Source organism: Eptesicus fuscus, chromosome 20 (genome assembly GCF_027574615.1).
Source record: "Eptesicus fuscus isolate TK198812 chromosome 20, DD_ASM_mEF_20220401, whole genome shotgun sequence".
Taxonomy (NCBI): Eukaryota; Metazoa; Chordata; class Mammalia; order Chiroptera; family Vespertilionidae; genus Eptesicus; species Eptesicus fuscus.
In genome coordinates this window covers 3354543-3374715 of record NC_072492.1, presented here as the reverse complement: position 1 = coordinate 3374715, position 20173 = coordinate 3354543, and the positions used below count along the sequence as shown (strand labels likewise).

Below are 20173 nucleotides of genomic sequence, written 5' to 3'. Positions count from 1 at the left end.
AGAATAGAAAATAAGGGTTTATTTTACGTAAGTGAGGGAATAGTCCAAAGACTGTGGTCAATCATTAGAAATTTTAAAGAAGGCAGTCACATAATCATATCGGTGTTTTACAAATATGGCTTTGGCCGCATGGACGTGGAGAAAGAGAAGAGGAGACTATTATAAAAATAAGGACCTGAGTCAGAATAATAGTGGTAGATAATAGGAGGGGACTAAAAGGAGAGATTATAGAAGAATGGACAGGACAAGATTGATGGATTAAGTGTGGAGGTGAGAAAGAAGAGAAATGGAAAGTGACTCCCTGGTTTCTAGGTTAGAGGACTGAGCTGGTAGTGCCATTTCATAAAACAGCAAAAGAGCATGTATTTTGCAGATGTTGTTATATTTACTTGTTGTTGTTTCCAAAGAATGCTCTCTAGCCTAAAAGAGAGATAGGATATGACATTATTAAATCATTGCTGAACAAGAATAAATTTCAGTCAAGAACACTGAGTCTTTGTAGCTATGTTCAAACTATGTCTTAAGGTTGTTTCAAAATCATCTACCGATTGAGTTTGGCTAGTTTTGATTTTATAACATGGCTTTTTAAAACTTCATCTCTAAATTTTGGAGGTCTTGATTATTTGAATGTGGTAGTCCCTTAAGTAATGATCAAAGACAATTATTATGTTGCTGTATATTTCAAGATTTATGGCCATAATTCCTAGAATGATGACTAAACCTATGTTAAATTTCTTAGCTTGCTTTTTGACTGAAACCATACAAGCATCTATAACTAGTATCAGTTGAGGTGATTTCAAACTAATATCTGCTGCAAACAGTACTTTGGTGTTCAAACTGATTGAGAGTACCTCATAAAATTATAGACTTTCTAAGGACTTGTAAGGTAATACCTACTTTTCTGAGGAAAAGTATTAGGGGAAGACCTAGCCTTGTTACTGAGATTAATACTTATAACTTTGGTAAAAGTTTTTTCACGACAGTTTGTGCTTATAAACTAAAATTAAACCTTGGGAAACGAAATTTTATAGACATAAAAAGTTTCAGTTAAATTGCTAAGGTCTTAAAATTTTAATGGGAAGATTATGTAAGATTAGCAAGAAGCATTTAATTCCTAAGTGAGTTTAGTTACTTTAAAATCAGTGATCCTAAGATTTGGTACCTGTTTAATTTTCTGTTCATTGTTCTCTAAAATGATGTCAAGGTTTGTTGTCTAAAGTGGTGTAAAGACTTTAAAAAATGAGACTAAGTAGAATTAATGTGCCTCATAAGGTCATTATTATATCAATGAACTTGACATAACTTTGTATCCTCTATATCTAAAAATTTCATCTGAAATGTCAGCTTTTAAGTAAAGAACTCTTTTCAAATTGTGGATTATAAAAAAAATAATATGTATACTCTCTGACTCTTTAATTAACTGAATGGATATTTATTAGATATATAAATAATTACTATATGTTAGATGTTATGGTATGCACTACTATTGGAATGAAAGATTCAACATAGCTAAGATGACCATATTACTTAAAGCAATATACAGATTTAATGCAATCCCCATCAAAATCCTAGTCATTTTAAAAATAAATTAAACAAACAAAAAAATTATCAGATTTGTATGGAATCCCAAAAGATCCTGAATAGCCAAAACAGTTTGGAGAAAAAAGAACAAAGCCGGAGGTATCACACTATCTGACTTTAAATTATACTATAGAGCTATGATAATCAAAACAGCATGGTGTTCACAGAAAAACAGACACATAGACCAGTGGAACAGAATTGAGAGCCCAGAAATAAAACCATATGTATATGGGCAAATAATTTTTGACAAAGGAGCCAAAATACACAATGGAGAAAAGAAAGCCTCTTCAATAAATGGTGCTGGGAAAATTGGAAAGCCACATGCAGAAGAATAAAACTAGATTACAGTTTTTCCCCATCTAAAAAACTAATTCAAAATGGGTCAAAGATCTAAATATAAGATCTGAAACAATAAATGACATAGAAGAAAACATAGGTACTAAACTTATGGATCTTGGTCATAGAGAATATTTTATGAATTTAACTCTGAAGGCAAGGGAAGTAAAGGGAAAAATAAATGAATGGGACTATATCAAACTAAAAAGCTTTTGCATAGCAAAAGAACCTGCCAACAAACAAAAAGGCAACCAACTGAATGGAGAATAAGGGGTTAAAATCCAAAATCTACAAAGAACTTATACAATTCAACACCAACAAACAAATAATCCAATTAAAAAATAGGCAGAGGGCCTGAACAGATACCTCCCCTGAGAAGACATACAAAAGGCCAACAGATATATGAAAAGATGTTCAACTTCACTAGCTATTAGGGAAATATAAATCAAAATGACAATACCACCTCATACCTGTTAGAATGTTTATTATCAATAAGACAGGTAATAAGTGTTGGAGAAAACAGTATGGTGGTTCCTCAAAAAATTAAGAATAAAGTTAACATATGATCCAGCAATCCCTCTCCTGGGCATCTACCTGAAGAACTCGAAAACATTTATTCACCAAGCTCTATGCACCCCTATGTTCATTGCAGCATTATTCACAGTGGCCAAGGCATGGAGACAACCAAAGTGTCCTTCCATAGAGGATTGGATAAAGGAGATGTGGTCCATATATGCTATCGAATACTAGTCAGCCACAAGAAAAGATGAAATAGTGCCATTTGTGACAACATTGAGAATATTATGCTAAGCAGAATAAGTCAGAAAAGCTAAGAACTGTATGATTTCACTTGTGGGCTATAAACTGAAATTCATAGACAACAGCATGGTGGTTACCAGAGGGAAGAGGGTAGGGAGGAAGTAAAGGGTAAGGGAGGCCACATATATGGTGATGGAAGATGATTTGACGTTGGGTGGTGGGCACACAATGCAATATACAGATCATGTATCATAGAAATGTACACTTGAAACATGTATGATCCTATTAACCAATGTCACCCCAATAAATAACTTAAAATCTTTAAAAAAACAAAAACCTCTTCTCAACTTGTAATAATAGATTATAACATATTAGAGGCCTGGTGCACAGATTCGTGCACCGGTGGGGTCCCTTGGCCTGGCCTGCAGGATCGGGCCAAAACCAGCTCTCTGACATCCCCTGAGGGGTCCTGGATTGCGAGAGGGGCCAGGCCAGGCCAAGGGACTCCACTGGTGTACGATTGGGGCCAGGGAGGGACCCTGAGAGGGCTCCAGTGCATGTCCGGCCTGTTTCAATTGGCTGGGCCCCAGCAGCAAGCTAACCTACTGGTCGAGCGTCTGCCCCCTGGTGTCAGTGTGCATCATAACGACTGGTCAAATGGTCCAATGAACGGTTGGACACTTAGCAATTAGGCTTTTATTATTATATAGGATATGTATACTCTCTGACTATCATTCATTGAATCGATACTTATTAGATATTTGCGTAATTACTACATGTTAGATGTTACGGTGTATACTACTATTGTCATTGAACTACATATGTATGTAGGTGTTTGTTTTTTTTAATATAAAGACAGTTAGTCTGTGACCCTCTTTACATTTTATTTTATGTAAACTGCATTTTTTTTTTTCCAGAATAATGAGAAACAAATGCGGCAGCTCTCTGTGATTCCACCTATGATGTTTGATGCAGAACAAAGACGGGTCAAGTTCATTAACATGAATGGGCTTATGGAGGACCCCATGAAGGTTTATAAAGATAGGCAGTTTATGAATGTTTGGACTGACCATGAGAAGGAGATCTTTAAGGACAAGTAATTTAAATTTTAAATTATTATCCACTAGAAGCTTATATAGTTAGTAAAAAACACTTAGCCCCGTTTTGGCATTTGAATTGATACTGCAAAGTAGAGAATATAGATTTGAGAGGATCTTCCCATAGGTTTATAGGTGGATATATAGGTAACAGATAAGAACTGGGGTTATGTAGTCAGGTTAAGACAGGTACCCAAACATGGGTGGTATCTGAATCATCTGGGGTGCTTTTTAAAAGTACAGATTTCTGTGCTCTATCATAGACCAGTCCAGTCATTTCCTGGTGGATGGTCCACAGGAACCTGAGCTCTTTAAAAGATTCCAGCGATACTCCAGTTGTTCCTCAGGTTGGCAGCTAGGAACCACTGGGATTTAGTTGGTACATATTTCTATTCTCGAGGTTTGCACCTCCCCCCCTGCTTTTGAGTTGTTAAAATGTTTGTGTGTGTGTGTGTGTGTTGTTGTTGTTGTGTGTTTTTTTACACAGGTTTATCCAGCATCCAAAAAACTTTGGACTAATTGCATCCTACTTGGAAAGAAAGGTGAGAAATGGTTGGCATTGAAAATGTTTATACGTTTTTTATGGTTGTTGCTACTTTGAAATTTTATGCTCTAATACCAAAAATAGTTAACAGCATCTGACTTTTGCAAAGGGCTTGCTACAGAAAAGATTTTCATGTGACTAATATAGTGATATTTATAATTATACAAGGGGCCCATTGCAGGAATATTCCTGCAAGAACAGGGCTTCCGGCAAGCTTCCCTCCCACCACTGCTACCTCTCCCGCCCCACCACCTCTCCCACTGCGGGGGGTTGGGGTAGGGTGGGGTGGGCAGGGTGGCTGCTGCTCGCCCCGCCCGCCTGTCCCGTCCCACCCACCGCCGCCTGTGCTTTTCCTCCAGCAGCCACCTTGCTTTCCACTTCCCTTCCCTCTTCTTTCTATGCTGTCTTCAGTCTTCACTCCTCCCTCCTTCAGCATATGCAAATTAACCACCATCTTTGTTGGGTGGTTAATACTTGCACTGATTGGCTGTGGGCGTAGCGAAGGTACGGTCAATTAGCATTTTTCTCTTTTATTAGTGTAGATGCTTACAAATCCTTAGCACAGAACACAGACTAGTAATATTCATGGTTAAAATTGTATTTTTCTAAAAACACATAGATTACAATGCTTTTTTAACCTCATTAAATTTCTAATTAAAATATCATGGTCCTGATTTTTCCTGAATTTTTTTCACAGTGGGTTGAATAGTGTTTTGTGGAAAAATATTTAGAGACAATTTGAATGTTTACATATATGCAGTAAGAATAGGAATTGAGTTACTGATTAATAAGAAAGTTGTTGAATGTTTATGATAGTTACTAGTATTTTTTAATGTAATTTGGATTGCCTATTAAAGTAGTAGACATACTATGTACATTTTTAGAGCCCATAATATGTACATGTGTTTCACCTCAATTTATACTTTGAGAAAACCAGAGATTTTCCTAGAAAGTGTTACTTGATTTTTTAAAAAAATTTATTTCTTTGGATCCTCAAAAACATTTCTTTTTTACTTATAGAGTGTTCCTGATTGTGTTTTATATTACTACTTAACCAAGAAAAATGAGAATTATAAAGCCCTAGTTAGAAGGAATTATGGAAAACGCAGAGGAAGAAACCAGGTGTGTTTCAATACTGTATGGAAGATGTTTCAGGGTTGGTGTAAAGAGGAAGATGAAATTGTTATAATAGGAGCTTTGTACTTAATAACCTGTACTTTGGGGATTGGCGTTTCTATTAAATTAGGATATTATGAACATGTTTTGAAGTTAAGCTATATATTTTTAAGTGTTATATTTTTTATTTTGAATGTATTTTAAGTTTTTAGTATGAGAAACTTATTAATTAATGAGAAAAGTTTTATACTTCCATGTCATCTAAATTGTGCATATCAGTGTTAACAATAATAATGTAATTAAATTTGAGACCTTAACACCTTCTTTACTATATCATCTTTACCGGTCCTTTGTTTGAGGAAGAGACAGGTAGGTAAGAGAGAGAAATATAGCATGGTAACCAGGGTAGCGGATTTAATTTCATTTTGGGAGTTTAGATAGTTTAAATCTTAAAAAGCACTTGAGCCGTGGCTGGTGTGTCTCGGTTGGGTTTTCTCCTGTGCACTGAAAGATTGCCGGTTCGATTCCCATGTGCCCCGGTCCCGCTGGTAGAGGGCGTGTAGGAGGCAGCTGACTGATGTTTCTCTCCTTCTCACTCTTCCTCTGACTTCAAAAATCAATTGAAAAAAATCTTAAAATAAATAAATAAATACTTCAAAGAAAGTACTTCACTTAAAAAGATAGTTTTTAATACAATGTAGTATATGTTTTCACAGTTGCAACTCAGTTACTTCTTCCAAAATACTCAGCAGCTGTCACAGCTCATGTATGCTTTACCAGTGAGACTGGTGGGAGAATGCAATCACCTGTTAACCCTCCACACCCGGATACAAGTTGCAACATTGAATTGTATGCATGAACTTGGACAGCTGCTGACTGTTTATTAGCATGCCTAAATTTCTTATGGTTTCTGTACACAGCTACCCTTTCTTCCCTTGGTCTCTTTGGTCACCAGATACAGGTTGACACAGTTTTTTCATTATTTATAGTCATAACTTTTGTGTTTTCTGCGTCATTTTTTCTTACAGAACACTACCTCATAAGATGTAATTACATATTCTTCAAAACTTACTTCTTGGTCAAAAAAAGTATAGGGAGTGTTTCCTAAGTCAACTATGTGAAATACTGCTAGAGGTTGAGTCAGCTGAGGTGACCTTGATATGCATTTTCAGTGGATTGGTGAGGGAGTCAGAAATAAGATTATAGTGAACTGAAGGGGATATAGAAGGTGTGGAAGTGGCAATAGTATAAGTGTAGTCTTGTTTGTAAGATTTGCTCATAAAACAAAACAGAAATGGGTGGCAGGGCTGATGGGGATAAGAAGGGAGGAAAAGAGTATGCTTGTACATCTGTGGGACTGATAATGTAGAAACAGAGATAGATGCTTGTAGAGCTGAAAAGATTTATGAACTGAATGGCAGCAAACTGAATGTTGGTAGTGAGATAGGAAACACTGTTCCACTAAAGGAGTCAGGGCTTTCCCCCTGCTTCCTACCGGCAAAGTGCAAACAAGGTCCTTTTGTCAGAGGTGCTTGAGCCCATCTATGTTTTCAACAAGTTTCAGCTACAATTTTTTTTAAAAAATAGCTTTATTATTAACTACAAACTAGTATTTGTAAGTTTAATTTTATATTTAGAAATTGTATATGTTACTGTCTAATTTTTTTCAATACCAGGTAATGTAAAGGGATAATTTGATGTTTATTATACCTTATCAATGCTGGATTAGCCACCCCCTCACCTGCTCCACCATCCTGCCTGTGGGGTGATCAGTCAGGCTGGGCCTTCCACCTGGCTCCATCAGCACCTGGGAGCCCGACGGCAGCCCCGCTCCCAGCCACCACCACCCCTGGTTGCTGTCTGTAGGGTGATCGGCAGGGCGATTGGGCCCCCGCTCGCACCCGCCTTGACCTGGCGCCTCATGGCAGCTCCTGCATTGAGCATCTTCCCCCTGGTGGTCAGTGCACGTCATAGCGACCATTCGGATGGACACTTATCACATTAGCCTTTTATATAATGGTTGTAATTTCAGCTTAGAAATATTTGTGCTTTACTTCTTTTCACTTTATTATATCCTTTTTATTTTTCCAAATTACTTCAGTCTTGATAAATGACCATAGCTGTCTACTAATTCCATTAAATGAATGTCCCCCAAAAGAGTAAAAGCATAAAGATGTTTCATGTACTATTATCCTAATATATATAAAGAGCTAGGTGGCGTCACGACCGAACTGGCGACCGGTCACCATGAAGTGCATGGAGCACCTCTCGGTTCCCCCTCTCCCCCAGCCCCCCGAGCTGCTCGCCATGAGTGGAGGCTGGTGGTGGGGCGGGACTGGGGACTGTTGAGCGGCGGTGGCGGGCTGCTTCGCGGGGTGTCCATGAGCTTAGCGGAGCAGTCACACAGGCGGCAGTGAGTTTCATGAAGCAGCCGCGGGGCAGGGGAGTTTTGCAGAGCAGTTGTGGGGGAGCCTCGCAGAGCAGTGGCGGGGCAGGGGGTGTTTTGCAGAGCGTCCAGCGGCGAGCTTTGCAGAGCAGTCGAGGGGCTGGGGGAGCCTCGCGGAGCAGTTGGGCCGCGAGCATGGCGGAGCGTCCTGGGGCGGGGAGCTTCAAGTAGCGTCGCAGGGTGGCAGAGGCCCTGCGACGGAGGCCAGGCTAGGCCTAGGGACCCTAACCATGCACGATTTCATGCGCGCTGGACCTCTAGTCTATAATGATGAAAAATTGAGAATTTTTTTAATACTAGGGGGATGGGGTTTGGTAGGTTATCCAATTTTAAGTTAAAGTTGAAATGCTTAAGTGACAGATTAGATATAGGAGTTAAAAAAAGAGAAAACCAACCTTAGATTTCTAGTGGAATCTTAACATTTTTGATTCTTTGATGGGTTCAAATACTATGGGCATGTGTGTGTGTATGTATATCTGACCTTTTAAACAACATGTAGAACATATTAAAGAGCATTAGACTTTTAAAAAAATACATGATTCCTAATTACATTGTAAAAGATTAATAAATCATTTATTTTTTGCATAGATAATTATTAAAATTAATCATCAGAATTTGAGGAGCTAGTTCTTTTACCTTTGAATTTTATAAATGATGGTTTATTCTAGCAGCAAATTGCCCGACCATCACAAGAAGAAAAAGCAGAAGAAAAAGAGGAAGATAAAGCAGAAAAAACAGAAAAAAAAGAAGAGGAAAAAAAAGATGAAGAAGAAAAAGATGAAAAGGAGGACTCTAAGTAAGTTAAATACTTAGCATTAAATAATTAATTAAATGTTATACTTATTTTTAAATAATAAAGTTGAATCTTTTGAAGGTATAAAACTTAAGATAAAAGAATCAATGTGATGTGTGCTTTAACCGTTGAATAGTTACTTGACATAAATAAGGAGTGGAGTATTGCAGTAAATACAACTTTTGGCTTATGGGGTTTATTTGCCAGACATGGTATATATTACTTCAGAAGGAATAGGCTATAATAATATATACTTATCACTGAGTTACATCAAACTTAATCTTTGATTTCAAAGATACCTCATGATCTTTTTTTGTACCTCATTTGTATAATACCTAAATTTCAGCTTTATTTATTTTATCTATCATAAAAAATAGAGTTCTTGGTTTGTTTGTGGTTGTTGCTGTTTTTGAGGTTATAAAAGTAATTCTTGCTCATCATAGAAAATTAGGAAAAGAGAGCACAATATAAAGAAAATCAGTCTGTGATTCTGCCACTCAGAGACTGTTGATTCCTTTGTGTACATATTGTGTCGGTGGTGTGGGGGCTGAGCGGCCGGGTTGGTTGTGTCTCCCCCAGGGGTCAGCGTTATTAAAGCATTGTTTGCATAGAATAATAGTCACCAATTGTAGGTGTAAATGTTGATACATTTTGACAAGTGTGTGCATTGGAATAACCATTACCACAACCGTGATGTAGATAGAACGTTTTCTTTATTTTTGCGAGTCAGTTTCATTATATTTATAATTTCCATATTAGATAGAATATTTTCATCACCCCACAAAGTTCCCATATGCTCCTTTGCAGAGTTTCTCTCCCCACTTTTCTGGCATCTGGCAATTGCTAATCTATTTTGTTTTTTCTAGAATTTTATATAACTGAATTATGCAGTATAGAATCCATGTATGGCTTCTTTTACTTAGCATAATGCTTTTGAGGTGATACATAATGCATGTGTCAGTAGTTTGTTCCTTTTTAATATTTACTGTGTTATTTTTATAATGCTCTTGGAAATATTGAAGTTTTGTGTCAAATAAAGCAGCCTTAATCATTTGACATGGCTTTTAAAGGTTGGATACTTATGCCATTCTAATATTCTACTTTAGAAGATACCCATTTAAAAAATACATATTTTTTTAGTTGTTCACGTATAACATTTATATTCCCATGTGGTCATTGTTCTGCTCATATAGAACTACCATATCTTGATTTTACTTTTTTTTCTTAAAATCTCTAATTTGTTTAACAAACATTCATTTATTACTGATGTGACTAGGATGTTATGGAGGATAAAAAAAATACATAAGATACCTACTACTCCCAGGAAGTTTATGAACTAGTTATAGTTAGTAGGAGAATATTAGACAAGATACAAGTACTATTTTTAAGATTAATTTATTTAGTTTTTAAATATTTTTATTGATTTCAGAGAGGGAAAGAGAGATAGAAACATCAGTAATGAGAATCATTGATTGGCTGCCTCCTGTACACCCTGTATTGGGGATTGAGCCCACAACCGGGGCATGTGCCCTTACCTGAATTGAACCATGACCTCCTGGTTCATAGGTCAACACTGAACCACTGAGCTTTGCTGGCTCAGCTACAAGTACTATTTTTTAAGAAAAGAAAGAGAAGCCTGGAAGAAATGAACAAACCCAATAAATTTATGTTGAAAGATTGAGAAGAGGTTGAGGTTTACTAGTACAGTGGAACCTCTGTTCTTGAATTTAATTCATTCCGGACGGCAGTTCAAGAAGTGATTTATTCGAAAACGGAATCATTTTTCCTATTTAGAAATAATGTAAGTTGAATTAATTCATTCCAGAATCCCAAATGATATCCCGTTTTAACCTTTCTTATATACAGTACAAGTCTAATGTACTGTTTAATCTATAAACAAACACTTCTTTTCTCAAATTTGCGAACGCCCCCCTACTAGCCTTAAAGCAGTCACTTTCAGCACTCATTCCAGGGTGTCTTTCAGGGAGTCAGTATGTGCCATCTTCACTTTCTCACATATCATTGCCTCTGAAATGCTGTCACTGGCTCACTGCTTTCATTTATCCAAATCAACAACTGTTTTTCTACCTCTTCAATTGCCTGTGATCATTGTTCTTTCACACCCTTAGCAATATTAGCATTCTTGATGGCCTCTTTAGGTTTTAAAATTGTGCTAAGCATTCCTTTGTCCAGCAGCAGCAACAACAAAAAAACACAAAAATATTCACAGCACAATTTTCTGAGATGTTAACAAGAAGAGGTTTAGCTGTAAACTGACCCATACTGGTGCATTCTGTCCTTTGTTTGTGGTCTAGAGAGGCTTTTTATCATGCAGATGTATCAGCATGAAGGTTGTCAGGTCAAAACTGAAGTTTTAGTCAATAACAGACATTTTTTCTTTGAACAACTTGGTTGAGAACCGAATTATTGGAGAGGGGAGACCTTCAAGAACCAAGGTTTGACTATACTGTCTGGATAATTTAGAGGGCTTTATGTAGGAAGTACTTGTTAAGGTGGGGTAGAATAAAGGGAACAATGTTAATAGATAATGCCTCTTTGAGAAATGACAGATGATGGTTTCATTAAAATAGAACATAGTGTGCCTGAAAAAGAAAATTAGAAAACAGATTGGTGTTAGATTACGTAAAGCCTTAATGAAAGCTAAAATGTAGACTTCATTTAGGAGACTGTGGAAATAGACAAGGGTTAGAATAGATGGAATGATTTATTACCAAAATTACTCTGCTAGAATAATGTTGTACTAGCAATATAGAATGAATGGATTAGAGATATAAGAGTCAGGGAACCTGTTATAAAAGACTGTCATTAGGGTACTAAGATACTGAATAAGTACAGTGGTAGTAGAAATAGAGATGGTGAATTAATGGGAGAAATATTAATGAGATGAAATACCCAAAATTTGTCATCAGATTACATACAGGAAGTAAAGAAAAAGGGAAAGAGCTAAAGATGATGTCAAATTTATACCTAAATGATTATGAACATGGTGGTATTGTTAGCAACAAATGATTAGAGAGGTGGATCAAAAGCAAGGTGGTGAGATGAGCATGTTTTTGCATATTGATGGGAAATTCAGGTGGTGCAGTAATTGGGAAAAACAAGTCTGGATTTTAGGAGATTTAGGAGATGGAATATGAGTGCAGTAGAATTGATGTAAATAGGTAATCTCACAGAACTTTAAGGCCAGAGTGAGCTTTGGGAAATCCCTACATTAAGGGATGATCGGGAAAAAGCAGGCCCAGAAAGAGACCCAGAAGAGCAATAGGGATATTAGAAATGTGTGAAATCCTAAAAGCAAAGTTGAGAAGGATATAAAAAGATTGTCCACAGTATCAGTTGCAACAGAAAGAGTAATGTGACGAGAAGTAATAAAGGTTATTTGATTTTGCAGTTTTTAATTCATTGGCGACTTTTGACAAAACCTCTTTAATCGGAGGCTGTAGTATAAAGCAGATTGGTAAGGGAATACAGAAGTGAAGGGAGAGAGAGCTACATGGTAATTCCAAGGGTAATTTAGAACTAAAGGGGAAAGAATTATTCTTGAAACATTTGGGGGCAGGGGAGTGACTTACAAAGCCACAATAGGTCTGTATTTGAAGTAGGTAAAATTAAAACAACAAAAAACCCACCTTCCATTAACCATTTGTACACCATAGATGTCTATAGATGCAAACGGCGGACCTCTTTAAATTAAATTCAAAATATCGTGGCAGTTAACTGGTTAAGCAAGAATAGTTGAGTGTTTGAATGTTGCCATCTTTTTGTTCATTTGTAAAAATGTACATTAAGCACCTTGCTTTAAAAAATTTTATTTTTCAATTATATTTGATGTATAATATGATATTAGTTTCAGGTGTACAACTCAGTGATTAGACATTTATATAATCTATGAAGTGATATCCCTGATAAATCTAAGCACCTTGCTTTTAACTATAACAACCCTGTGAGATAAGAAAGACAGAGAGAATGGTTTTCCAGTATTACATGTAGTACTATTGCTATGGTAATGACCGCTTACTGTGTTTTTCCTAAGTGCCTGAGACTGTGTTAAGCACTTTATAGCCTGAAGGAAGTTTAGCTTTTTAATATATATATATATATATATATTTTTATTGATTGATTTTTTACAGAGAGGAAGGGAGAGAGATAGAGAGTTAGAAACATCAATGAGAGAGAAACATCAATCAGCTGCCTCCTGCACACCCCCCTATTGGGGATGTGCCCACAACCAAGGTACATGCCCTTGACCGGAATTGAACCTGGGACCCTTGAGTCTGCAGGCCAGTGCTCTATCCACTGAGCCAAACCGGTTAGGGCGGAAGTTTAGCTTTAACCCTTTGCACTCGCTTGCTTTTTTCTCGATTCCTTTATTCTACTCAGGATTTAATTTTTTAAATACCCCAGCTTTTACAAAGCGCGGCAGTAGAATAAAAAACTGGAGTTTCTTTTCATACAAACTTATTTATTTGGATTTTTAAATATTTCAAATTATTGATACATTCAAAGAGTATAAAAAGAGCTGCTACCGATGCTAACCGTGTCGAGTCACACTCGACATCCGAGTGCAAAAGGTTAATAGTAGCAAACACCTATGAAATTTACTATGTTCCAGACACTGTTCTAAGCATTTTACAGAAACTAATTTCTGTAATTCTCATAACAGCCCTATGAAATATACTATTATTATCCTAATATTACAGACTAGAGGCCCGGTGCATGAAATTCATGCACTCGGGGCAGGGGTGTGTCCCTCAGGCCAGCCTTTGCCCTCTTGCAGTCCAGGAGCACTCGGGAGATGTCCAACTGACAGCTTAGGCCCGCTTCCCGGACATCGTTAGCACTGCCGCCTCTGTGAGAGAGGCTCCTGCCACTGCCACTGCACTCGCTAGCCGTGAGCCCAGCTCAGGGCTTCTGGCTGAGCAGCGCTTCCACTGTGGGAGCACACTGACCACCAGGGGGAAGTTCCTGCATTGAGCGTCTGCCACCTGGTGGTCAGTGTGCGTTACAGCAACTGGTCTTTCTGCCATTTGGTTGATTTGCATATTAGCCTTTTATTATATAGGATGAGAAAAACAGCTCCACAGAGTAAGGTTGCTTGTCGTAGGTCATCACAGGGCTAGTCATCACATAGAGCTCTGTATGAACCCAGGCAGCCGGGGTCCAGAGGCCATTTTCCTAACTATTGGGCCATATTGCCCTGTTTGTACATAACTATCCTGGAGGTGGTTAAGAATGTGGAGCCTGCTTTAATAAAACAATATTGTAGACTGTTATTACAGAAAGAGCATCTGTCATAAAGAGTGTCCGTTTCAGCTTCTTCATTTCACAAAGGAGAAAACTTGTGTCGCAGCAAAGGCCAGAAATCCAGGACTCCTACCTTTCCGTGTCCCCTGCCTCTGCATTGCAGGTGCAGAGGGTTGTTCTGTGCTTCATTCGTTCCTCAGAGAGAGTTCTTGTATCTAAGGTGATTTGAAATGTGTTCACAGTTTAAGTCCATTAAACAAATAAAACAGGCCTTTGTGAAAGATCTTAATTTGAATCAGTCAAAACTCCTCAAAATTGGGGCATGACAATTTTTTATAAATTTTGTTTTAGTAATGAAGGGATTGGTTAGTTTTATTCAGTTTCTATTTAAATATTTTTCAAAGCTGCCTTCTTTGACATATGTATACCTTAAATCACATAAACTTTTCATTCACTTTTGTTTCCAGAGAAAATACTAAGGAAAAGGACAAAACAGAAGGTATAGCAGAAGAAACTGAGGAGAGAGAGCAGGCCATACCCCGGGGGCGAAAGACTGCCAATAGTCAGGGCCGCCGAAAGGGCCGGATCACCAGGTCCATGACAAATGAAGCCGCTGCTGCCAGTGCTGCAGCTGCAGCCGCCACCGAGGAGCCCCCTCCACCTCTGCCACCGCCACCGGAACCCAGTGAGTGGGTGGATGGAGTGAACAGGCCACACTTTGGTTTGGGATTCTGTTTCAGTGCTAGGCTGGGGCAGCAGGGACCTCTGATATTGACAACCTGGAAATACTCTGCAAGTCTGGCTTTCATATTTTTCAAATTCCTTTGTAAAAGAACAACAGCCCCAATTTTGCTACCCTAATAGAGCTCTTTTTCTTTTTACTTACTTATAATCCCAATGTACATGCTACTTTGTTTTCTGATATTTATATGAATATATTCTAGTTCCTAAGCCATCTTGAATTTTACTCTGATGACTGTAAATGTTGGCATTGGGCCTTGAGGCACAATTTTCTGACCCATTCCCTTTTGTTATCCTCTACCCTCCTTTTAAGCTAACATAGCACTGTAATTAAAAAAAAATTCATATAGCATTTTCTTTCTGTTAAATTTTTTCTATAGGAATGAATTCTGAATATTGAGTCCAAGAGTTCAAAGCATTTGTCATTGTTGCTAAGTATTGTCTCATTAGTTTATAAAGGATTATGTTAATGTCGAGTACCACCATTGGTGGTTCAGTGGTACCAATTTACTGTAAGATTAAGTATGAAAGAAAATACAAGTTCTAGGAATGGCAAGAATAATGTGAGGGAAATAAGTAGACAAGCGGATGGGGGCAGATCACAAAGGGCCTTGTTTGAACTATATGCTGCATTGCTTACAAAGTGGGGAGCTTACAAAGTTTTTAAATAGAAGAGTGCTTTGATTAGATTGGAGTTCAGTTATCTCTAGTGACAGTTGTGGAGCTCACATTAGAAGAAGAGGTGGAGGAAGAGGGACCAGCTAGAAGGGCAGCATTATGCATGCAGTGGCCCAGGCAAGGAGAGGTGGACTCAGGGTATTAGAATTGACACACATCATTGGATGTGAGTGGTAAATGGGAGGAAGGATTCAAAAATGACTAGCCTGACGATCCTGTTACTAATTTGAGTGACTGGGTGGATGGTAGTACATACTATTGAGAAGGGGAATCTAGCAGGTGCTCATTTCAGGCCTGATAGTCTCAATTTTCTAAAATAAAAGAGAAAGTGTTCAGTTTGTGATCCATCCGTGTTTACTAGATGTCAGGCACGGAGGATGAATTTAAGAGCCTCCAAGAGAGGAAGAGATGGGGGACTCAGAGAAAGGGAGAGGACTGTGCCTGGACCAGCAGGTGGAGTGCTGTTTCTTCCTCTGACTCTTCATTAGGGAAGGATGGAGCTCTAATAATTGGGAAGGCACTGGGCAAAGTGGGACTTCTTAGAAAATAAATTAATGGTAATCAAACATGGAGATATGGACACAACTTTAAAAAACATTAAGAATGATCACAGAGGTGTTGCATTTTCCCCGTTAGTTTGGTGGGGGAAGAGGCTGATGCCATCCTATTTCTTTAGTTTCTTTCACCAAATGTCAGATAAATAGGTTACAAATTATGTGGTCTGTGCCATATAAATTGAATGAAAGACTTGGGTTAATCTTTCTCTAACTTATTAGGTTTTCTCTCTTTATTTTAGTTTCTACAGAGCCTGTAGAAACCTCTCGGTGGACAGAAGAAGAAATGGAAGTTGCTAAAAAAGGTAAATGATAGTTCAGATTCTTTAAGTTTTTTTGTTTTTGTTTTTAATATTATTAATAACTAGTCGGCTGGTGGACGAATTCATGCACATTGAAAGGGAATTAATTAGAGGAAGTATTTTAATATTGCTATTTGCTTTCTCTATAATAGAAGTGTCAGAGATGAAAGAAAATTAGTAAAATGTATAGGAAAATATCAATTGCCTCAAAGAGAGCCCCAGGCTACCCAACCGGGGCTCCATGATCAATTGCCATGCAGAGGGAGGCCCCATCCACCTGCTGCAGTGTCACCAGCCAGGTAGCCTAGGCCTTCCTCTTTGGGGCGATCAATCGCGGAGCCCCCACACCCCCCATCAATCGCCCTGCAGAGGGTGGCCTGGGCCTCCCCCTGCGGGGGCGATCGTGGGTTGATGGCGGGGCCCCCCAACTGATCGCATTGCACCCGCCTTGGCTGGCCTGGCACCAGTGTGAGTCATAACATGGTCTTCTAGACGGTCGTCGGGACGGTCATTCTGCTGTTTGGTTGTTGGGTCAATTTGCATATTATGCTTTTATTATTATAGATGAGTGAGATAGAGTTAATTTTTTTAATCTAAGAAAAATGTTCTTCCACAATGATAAGTAGAATTTAGAAGTAAACTTACAAGTTGTTTTTCTTTTTACTGTGTGGTTGGTACCTTACAAGGTACCCCAAGTGTACCTTGTTGAAGAGCCACTTTTAAGGGGCTTAAGGTTCTCATTTTATTAAAGAGCAAGTAGGCTATTTTCACTTTTCCAGAATAGTTGCGATTAATGCTTTTAAAGTTGTTTTGGAAGGTATTTCCATATAAAAAGTTTGTATTTCGGTTATTTAAACGTTGCACTGAATAGGATGGTAAATAACTTCTTAGTGTTTATTTGGTAAGGCATTTGATTAAAAACTACTAAGAAATTACACTGCGATTCAGAGAAGAGTATGAACATTGTAGCCAGACAGACAAAAGTTAAGATCCTGTCCTTGATCTTATTCTGGAACCTTTTGGGTCTTGTTTTTTCCCACTGTTGCTTATTAATCCACTGTTGCTTATTATTAAAGCCTAATATGCTAAGTGTTCAGTTGACCGGTTGTTCATTCAACCAATTAAAGCATAATATGCTAATGATATACTAAGACTGCTCAACTGCTCACTATGATGTACACTGACCACTAGGTGGCAGATGCTCTGACTGGTAGGTTAGCTTACTGCTGGGGTCCAGCCAATTGGGACTGGGCAAGATGGGCCAGACATGCTCTGAAGCCCTCCTGCAGTCCCGCCCTGGCTGGCCGACCCCCTGCATCCCTCCGTGGCTCCAGTCATGCACCGGTGGGGTCCCTCAGCCTGGCCTGTGCCCTCTCACAATCTAGGACCTCTCAGGGGATGTGGGAGAGCTGGTTTCGGCCCAATCCCGCAGGCCAGGCCAAGGGACCCCACTGGTGCACGAATTCGTGCACCAGGCCTCTAGTATAATGTAAAGTGTAAAATTCTAATAGGATAAATAATTGGTTTATAAATAAATAATTTGTTTTAAAATATAATAATTTTTGAGAGATTAACCAACTTTTGGGGGAGTTAAGTATTTACCTTGTAATTCTAGAGAGGTTATTGTAAATAGCTTGACTTTTAGTGATACATTTCAGACTTACTTTCTATTTCCAGATAATGAGTGATACATTTAAGTATCATATAAACCAACTTTACCAAAAATACAGCAGTTAGTGTTCTGTCTTTTATTTGAAGTTTGCCATGGTTAAAGAATTTGTGATTTGTCATGATTACATGTTTAACTTTTTATTATATTTATTTTTTAAAATATATTTTTATTGATTTTAGAGAGGAAGGGAGAGGGAGAGAAAGATAGAAACATCAATGATGAGAGAGAATCATTGATCAGCTGCTTCCTGCATGCCCCCTACTGGGATCAAGTGGGCAACCCCAGGCATGTGCCCTTGGCTGGAATCGAACCTGGGACTCTTCAGTCCTCAGGCCTACACTCTATCCACTGAGCCAAACCGGCTAGGGCCATGTTTAACTTTTTTAAAGATTCACATTTATTTTCTGATCATCAAAATTTCATAGTGAAGTAAGTAGATATTAGCTATATCATAATTTTTTTCAGGTAGATACTCTAACATATGACTGTTTAGTCACCACTCTTTTCATCTCTTATTCATATATCGGGTAAGATTTAGAAGTGATCTTCCAGTAATTATTAAAGAAGCTACTGGAATTAACCTTGAAAAACTGATGTTTTTCTATAAATTCTTAAATTTACAATGGAAAATTTTGCTTGGGTAAACCTGTATCTAAAGTATATCTCTGGCTGGATAACTCTTATGTATACATTTTTATACCCATATTGCTTCAACATGTGTATGTGTGCGTATATGTATTATTTGATTAAAAAGTGTCAGATGGCATAGATTTCTGTGATGCTTTGGGTTACAACAGATTTTTTCAAATGGTTAATTTTTCTTAGGACATTTCTTGATTGTGAATGGACTGAAGACATGCTGATGATCCATGGAGTCTTGTATATGTGTATACATACATATACATACATACAGGATGGGGCAAAAGTAGGTTTATAGTTGTGAATACATAAAACACAGAGTTTATTCTTGTGTTATTAATTACTAGAGGCCCGGTGCATGAATTCGTGCACAGTTGGGGTTCCTTGGCCTGGCCTGCAGGATCGAGCCGAAACCGGTTCTCTGTCATCCCCTAAGGGATCCTAGATTGAGAGAGGGTGCAGGCCAGGCTGAGGGACCCCACTGGTGCACGATCGGGGCCGGGAAGAGACGTGGGAGGTTGGCCAGCTGTGGGAGGGGGGACCGCGGGAGGGCTCCAGGGCATGTCCATCCTGTCTTGCTCAGTCCTAATCGGCTGGACCCCAGCAGCAAGCTAACCTACCAGTTGGAGCATCTGCCCCTGGTGGTCAGTGCACATCATAGCGAGCGGTTAAGCAGCCTTAGCATATCATTAGCATATTATGCTTTGATTGGTTGAACGGCTGACCAGATGACTGGACACTTAGGATATTAGGCTTTTATTGTATAGGATTTTATTATTTTCCATATGAACAAGTATAAACCTACCTTTGCCCCACCCTGCATATATATCGTTGTTAATCATTTATATTTGATTATATTATTAACTTTATATTGATACACTGTTTCCAAAGATTTAAAAATACCTTCCCATAACAACAGACCCCGCTGAGATACAAAAGATTGTTACAAAATACTACGAACAACTCTATTCCAACAAACTGGACAACCTGGAGGAAATGGACATATTCCTAGAAAAATATAACCTTCCAAAAATCAATCAGGAAGAATCTAAACAGCTCAATAGGCCAGTAACTATAGACGAAATTGAAGCAATCATCAAAAAGCTTCCGGCAAACAGCCGAAACCGGTTTGGCTCAGTGGATAGAGCGTCTGCCTGTGGACTGAAGGGTCCCAGGTTTGATTCTGGTCAGGGGCATGTACCTTGGTTGCGGGCACATTCCCAGTGGGGGGTATGCAAGAGGCAGCTGATCGATGTTTCTCTCTCATCGATGTTTTTAACTCTCTATCCCTCTCTCTTCCTCTCTGTAAAAAATCAATAAAATATATTTTTTTAAAAAGAGCTTCCGGCAAACAAAAGCCCGGGGCCTGATGGCTTCACAGGAGAGTTTTACCAAACATTCAAGGAAGAACTAAAACCTATCCTCCTCAGACTATTCCAAAAAATTCAAGAGGAAGGAACACTTCCAAGCTCCTTCTATGAAGCCAGCATCACCCTAATACCAAAACCAGATAAAGACAACACAATGAAAGAGAATTACAGACCAATATCCCTCATGAACATAGATGCCAAAATCCTCAACAAAATTTTAGCAAATTGACTCCAGCAGTACATCAGAAAGATCATACACCATGACCAAGTAGGATTTATC

General features: G+C 38.4%; 1 protein-coding gene across 1 annotated transcript in view; it reads left to right on the top strand.

The window, feature by feature from the left end:
* NCOR1 (nuclear receptor corepressor 1) overlaps nt 1–20173 on the top strand; it is a 207516-nt gene that overhangs the window by 99941 nt on the left and 87402 nt on the right. Inside the window, exons 13-18 of the mRNA XM_054709719.1 lie at nt 3594–3772; nt 4261–4315; nt 5338–5439; nt 8548–8675; nt 14405–14622; nt 16153–16215. Of these exons, the coding sequence (XP_054565694.1) occupies nt 3594–3772; nt 4261–4315; nt 5338–5439; nt 8548–8675; nt 14405–14622; nt 16153–16215 (745 nt within the window). The remainder of the gene's footprint in view (nt 1–3593; nt 3773–4260; nt 4316–5337; nt 5440–8547; nt 8676–14404; nt 14623–16152; nt 16216–20173) is intronic.